General features: G+C 36.0%; 1 protein-coding gene across 1 annotated transcript; it reads right to left on the reverse strand.

Annotated features, from left to right (window-relative positions):
- Positions 1 to 645: 645 nt before the first annotated feature.
- LOC110114724 (G-type lectin S-receptor-like serine/threonine-protein kinase LECRK3) lies at positions 646 to 4,765 on the reverse strand. The gene is made up of 3 exons (XM_020847701.2): positions 3,955 to 4,765; positions 972 to 2,715; positions 646 to 878 (listed from the first exon to the last, which is right to left on the reverse strand). Exons 1-2 carry the CDS (start codon positions 4,605 to 4,607, stop codon positions 1,005 to 1,007), a joined length of 2,364 nt encoding a protein of 787 aa, XP_020703360.1. The 5' UTR covers positions 4,608 to 4,765; the 3' UTR covers positions 646 to 878; positions 972 to 1,004.
- Positions 4,766 to 6,240: the final 1,475 nt, after the last annotated feature.

Genomic DNA, 6,240 nt, shown 5'->3' on the forward strand with positions numbered 1-6,240 from the left:
AATCACATCAGTTTTCCATAAGAGATCACAGCCCTCAAGCCCTTATCCCATCCACCAAATATTAGATTTTATAATTCATGCCCTTAGAACTCCCAATGCCAGTATATTAGATAATTGGTTATAATAACTCCAATGCTTAATACCACAATTTTTAAGAATTTGAGGCCCTCTCATTCAGATATCAAATTTAGAATGTTAGGCCCTTATAGCTCACAACACAGCATATCAAAACTTCTCTAAATCACACATTTCAGATATATAAGCACAAAAATAATTGTATAGATATAATAAACATTATCAAATTTACGACATAATTTCACTGAATGCTCTTGTTGTGGCAAATATATAAAATGTTAAAGTAAACCAGCACAGATTTTCACATTTTTTTAAATCACAAACAAATTACTACACTATATTCATAGTTATGTTTTGAGATTTTTTTTTTTTTGTTTATAATATAGCACCATTTGAACCCTTAAGAACATTTTCTGGCTCCGTCACTGTTCGTATAAGAAGTGTAAATTATAATAAATTTGGAAGAAAATTTACCACTAATAACTCCTTAACCCAATTAAATTTTAATGGCCAAAAAATTAAATATCTCAAAAAACCGAACAAATTAGTGGGAAAGTAAGACATCTCAAATATAGAGTAAATTATTCTTACAAAGATGCTGTATGAAAGTTAGTAATCAAAATTTTGTTTTACATGACAGAAACATTCTCGGAGGAAAGTTAACCGCAAGATCAATGATTCCAAACAATTCAATTAAACTAATTTGCTTTTATGTTATTTAATTGCTTTCGTATTTCTCTGATTTGAAGAAAGGAACTAATTAATCAGAATAGTTCCCACTGCAACCCTCGGCCAGTTAGAAGCTGAAAAAAGAAAAAACTGTTGCATTTACAGGCCGTTATTTATATGAATTTACATCACAAGATCTAAAATAATAATCAAATTAAATTAATCACCTCATTTATTGATTATTACAAGCATAATCCTCCTCACGGAGAAGGCGGCACCGGATCAATCACCACTGCTCCCTCTAACATCTGCGTTACTTGACCCATCGTCGGCCTCAAGGCCGGCTCTTCTTGCACGCACCACAAAGCCACCATCAGAAACCTCTCCACCCTCCCCATATCTGCCATGGCCTCCTCATCTCCCTCTGCAAGAGCATCAATTCTCCCATCATTATAACAATCACTTACCCAAAAAGTAAGAAGGGCCTTCTCTTCCTCCATCTCCTTCTCCACATTCCTCCTACAAAACAAAATCTCCAAAACCATAACCCCGAAACTATAAACGTCCACCTTGGCACTTATCGCTGAGTTCCTGAACCATTCGGGTGCAACGTACCCCTTCGTTCCCCTTATTCCTGTGTTCGTCCTCGTTTGATCTGTTTTCAGAAGCTTTGCGAGCCCAAAGTCTGAAATCCTTGGATTGAAGTTCTCATCAAGAAGTACGTTTTGCGGCTTTATGTCGCAGTGAATGATCTGTGTGCTACACTCTTCATGCAAATATCGAAGGCCCCTCGCGATCCCGAGAATAATTTCCACTCTTTGTTCCCATGGTGGCCGAATTCCGCTGAAGAGGTAGCTTGCAAGGGAGCCTTTACTCATATACTCATAGACAAGAAGCCTCTTCATGTCTTGGTTGCAGTAACCAAGGAGACGCACAAGGTTCTTATGGTGAGTTTGGCCGATAGATTTCACCTCGTTAGCAAATTCCTTATCAATATCTGGCTGGAAGTCGCGTAGCTTCTTAACAGCTAGGTCGGGGGTTCCGGTGAGCTCAGGACCAAGATATCCTCTATAAACCGTGCCGCATGCTCCTCTTCCGAGCTCTTCACTGAAGCCTTTGGTGGCTTCCTCGAGCTCTTTGTATGTGAATGCCTTAAGATTCGGCCCCAAAACGCTGTCGTTAAGTTGATGGTTCTGTTTCCTTTTGCTTTTGCGAAGATAAATGAGGGTTATAGATAAAATGATGAAATTTAGTACAACGGAGCCTGCGAGAACTATTGAACCGGGCAGGATCCAAGTTCTCTTCTTGGTACAGTGGGAGCTTGGTAGGTTATCGTTGTTACTTACTTTGATGAAGGCTACTCTGCTTACATAGTTCCCCTTCCTCCCATTGGAGAAAGGAAACTTCTTTTTCCAGCAATTGCCTATTCCATCGTGAATCGAAGCCGCGCAGAAGCAATCATCTAAACACTGTTGTTCACAATCCGCCTCATCCATGGGATTGAACTGGTCATAATCTTCAATGGGGAAGTCGAGTTTCTCTATTCTCACCATCTGAAACCCCTCACTCGGCACTCCAGAGATACAGCTAGGCATGGTGAAGTTGGGCTTGCATCCCATATAAGTCCTGTTCGGGTCGACCCATGAATAGCCCACCGGGCACTGACAGGCGACCATCTGCTTCGTGTCGTAGCCGCAATAGCTGTTATACCCGCAAGCTCCGCTTCCAGGCGATGTAATTAAATTCTGGCAGATGTCTGCCGGCTTAAAATCCATGAGAAGCCACTCGGCCGCACCGCCGGCGACGGTTGTCTGCTTTGGGTAAATATAGTGACGAAAGACTCCATCGTAGTCGAGAGTTCCTCGGTGGTAGTAATCTGAGGTTGATTTCATCGTTGCTGAGGTCAGAGTTGATAATACAGAGCCGTTTGGAGAGATTAGGTCAATGCTTCCTGAAACGTTGAAGATGAGCCTGGACAAGTAGGTAGAAAAATGGAAAAAATTATATTAAAAAAAATCGATAGGAATTAAGAATGCAAAGCAAGGTTTTATGTAGATTTGTTTTCCTGTCTAATTTTATCTCTTTTTTTTTTAAAACAAACATTAAAGTGTAAAAAAATATTCAGCAACCTTTTTGCGTTTACTTTCTATTTTTAAAAGCAAAATTAAATATTTAACTTCATGAAAGAAACTTCATATGAAAATTTTTACATAATATTCTAAAACATGTCTAGAAGTGATAATATTGTTTAATTGAGTTAATTAAAATAATTGGTTATTAGATAAATTATTAGAGATTAAGATATAATGATAATTAATTTAAAAACTATACTTATAACCGAAAAATCATATAAAATATTTTATATTTATTTGAAATTTAATTAAATTAGTAAAATTTTGTAATATTTATTGATAATAATTAAGATTTGAATTAATAATCAATTCAAAAATTTGCAGCAAAATTATCAAAATAAAAAAATAATAAGATTTAGATATATGCATTAAAGTTTTAGAATATTTAATAATAATAACTCGATATGATGTATTGAAATCATCAACTAATTAATTAATTAATCATATTAAATTATGGCTATCATTTTGAATGCTTAATGAAATATTAATTATAATTTAATAATTAGCCCTCTTATATTCATGAACTACACTCTAAAGTACTACATAAATAAAATTTATTCGAACTAATTTTATTTGAGATAAATATCAATAAGCAATCCACATATATGAAAAGGATAATTTCATAATAATAATAATAATAATAATAAATTTAATTGTATCATAAGACAAAAATGGAAGAATATTTAAAAAGAGAAGAAACTCTTTTAATTTAGTTAAAAGAGCTTAATAAATATTAAATTTAAGAATGAGCAGTCCGTAAAAAAAATTACGCTTTCTTTCTTTAAAACTGTAAGAAAAATTTTTCTCGTTCTTTTAATTTAAAAATAAAAATTTTAGTTTCTTTAGAAATTATTTTTTTTTTATAATTAAATCAATTTATACTAATATAAATTTATTTAAAAAATAATATATTTTTGTGTTTATATTTTAATAATAAAATATTTTCATTATACAATTAAATCATAAATAAAAAATTGATTATTTGATTTCGGGAATTCATTAGTTGAATCTGTGCCTCCATTATGATTCAATTGAACTAGAAAAAGAGCAGGTTGTAAGGGATAAGAAATACCCTTACCGGGAGTTCGCCATCAGGGAATTGGCGGCCCAGTAGGAACTGTACTGGTATCCGGTGGGTACAGCGATCTGATAGAAGACGAGGTTTCCGTTGTTCTGCATCCGTAGCTTGAACCGGCCGTTGCTGAAATCATCGTTGCTCAGCTTCGCCACAATTTCCGTTCCAGGGCTTAGGGTTTGTGTAGGGAGAATGGTGTCTGTCGGGTCTGAAAAGCTATTCCAGAGAATGGAGCTGTCAGAAGCCGCAAGAACGAAGTCGCCGGTATCGAGCATGGCGGCATAAGAGGCTTTCGGAGCACCGGGGTTCCAAATTTCGGTTCCGGTGGGATCTCGAAGGGAGAGTTGTCCATCTGAGGTGAGGATGACAGAGGAATTGGGGGGAAGGGGTTTGTCTCGATTTGGGGTCCATATGAGGGTTGTGGTGTTGGGGAGATTGGCGAACCAGATGGCGAGGAGGAAGAGGGAGGCGTTGGTTGGTAGGGGGACGAAGCCGAAGGCAAAGTCACCGGAGGGGGAGAGCCAGGAGAGGTTTCTGGCTCCGGCGGTGGTGGTGGTGAGAAAGGAACTTAACGTTATGTTGCTGTGTGGCTGAGCTGCGGCGACGGTGAAGGCGATGATTGTGATGAGGAGGAAGAAGAAAGGTGTAAATTCCATTGAAAGGGCTGAGGAAATGGGAGTTGGGTCGTGGCTTCGATGTTAGAATTTTATTAGAGAGCGGTCGTCGAAGACTTTTATGGAAGGTTGAGTGCCTAACCTCGCTACAGCTTATTATTTAAGAAATAATTCTCACCTAATGACCTTCGCCATTCATCCTGTTCCCTTATTTAATGAAATGTCAGGCATCATAATACAATGAAGAAAATAGATGATAAAATAGTTTTTTTTTGTTGGATCAAAACAACTAAACAAGGAGAAATTTTTTAAATGACAATGCTTGCTATAATGTTTAAATGATAGTTGATAAGAGTGACCTGCTCCCTCTTTTTCTTTTTTATGTAAATATAAGCTAATTTCTTGTTTCAACGTTAACTGCTATCGTTAATATGCATTATAACAAAATTATAATGTTATTCCATTATTATATTTCCATTCCTTTATATATATAGTTTTTGTATTTTTATTATTAAAGTTGTTTTTATAATCATAGTTTTATTAACATTTTTTAGAAGTTGTGTTCAACCTCGTCTGATCTAAGGGAGGATCCCAGCTTTGCTCAGGGTGGGCAAATGCCCACCATAAATAAATAAATAAATATATATATTGGAATGGCTATTTTCGATACTTTCATCAAATAGTATTTTTTGCTCTAATTTTATCAAACCTGCCATCATCTGTAGTCGCACGCACCCCAATTTGGGAAATGCAACCCTTTCGTGAAGCCCTCCTCTTCGTAGTCTGTAGTAAGCAGCCCTCTCTCTACTGGCACTTGATAACCCTCTTATTATGGCCAATTGCATACAACATACTCGCTTTCTCAGCGTCCGACCTTCTTCTTGTAAATGAAATCTGTATTTTTTATTTATGTGTATTAACATTCCAGGAAAATCATACTCCGGGTTGTTGAAGACTTCAAATTAGATCAGTTTAGAATTTATTGTAAATGAAATCTGTATTTTTTATTTTATTAAGTATAGAGAGTGTGGTTGTAATTGAGTAACTATGCACACACACACTGGGAGATAGTTTAAAATTTGTAATTTTTTAAATTCATCGTACTGTACGAAGTCATTTCGTACGAGATGATTTGCTCAGTTATTTTTCCCAGCGAGTAGTCAAACGAATAGAGAGTATAAATTTTTTTCAAAGTATTGGTCGTATTGTACGATATAATATTCGTACGTACGCCATCCAGGATATGAATTAGACGGGTCCCTTTTCGTCCCGACGAACTTGAAAATTTCTTAATGGTTCGTACCGTACGATGTCGTCATCGTACGTATGCCATCCAGGGTACTAAATTATGGGGTCCCTCTTCTTCCCGATGAAGATGAATAATTTTCTAACTGTTCGTACAGTACAAACTGGGCTTGCACTGGACGATCATCGTGTACGAAAACATTTCGTACTGATTCACATAAGATTTTTACACAATAGTTTTTGAACTGTTCGTACATACGAACATGTTGCAACTTGAGCTTATGAGTTTATGTTTTTGATGATAATAAATATTATGACTCACTTTCTGTTGTCTGCTTGTATTTATAATATATGTTTGTTTGTGTGTATACTAATTTTTCAGGATTACAATGCACCACTCAAAACTCAAGTTTTGATAGAACATGTTTAA

The sequence above is a fragment of the Dendrobium catenatum genome, unplaced genomic scaffold (genome assembly GCF_001605985.2).
Source record: "Dendrobium catenatum unplaced genomic scaffold, ASM160598v2 fragScaff_scaffold_716, whole genome shotgun sequence".
Taxonomy (NCBI): Eukaryota; Viridiplantae; Streptophyta; class Magnoliopsida; order Asparagales; family Orchidaceae; genus Dendrobium; species Dendrobium catenatum.

Excerpts from the sequence above, each read along its gene's own strand:
- LOC110114724 (XM_020847701.2), bottom strand. The coding sequence starts at position 4,607 with ATGGAATTTACACCTTTCTTCTTCCTCCTCATCACAATCATCGCCTTC. Across the intron at positions 2,716-3,954 it reads TCCCTGATGGCGAACTCCCG|GCTCATCTTCAACGTTTCAG; the intron begins GTAAGGGTATTT and ends CTACTTGTCCAG.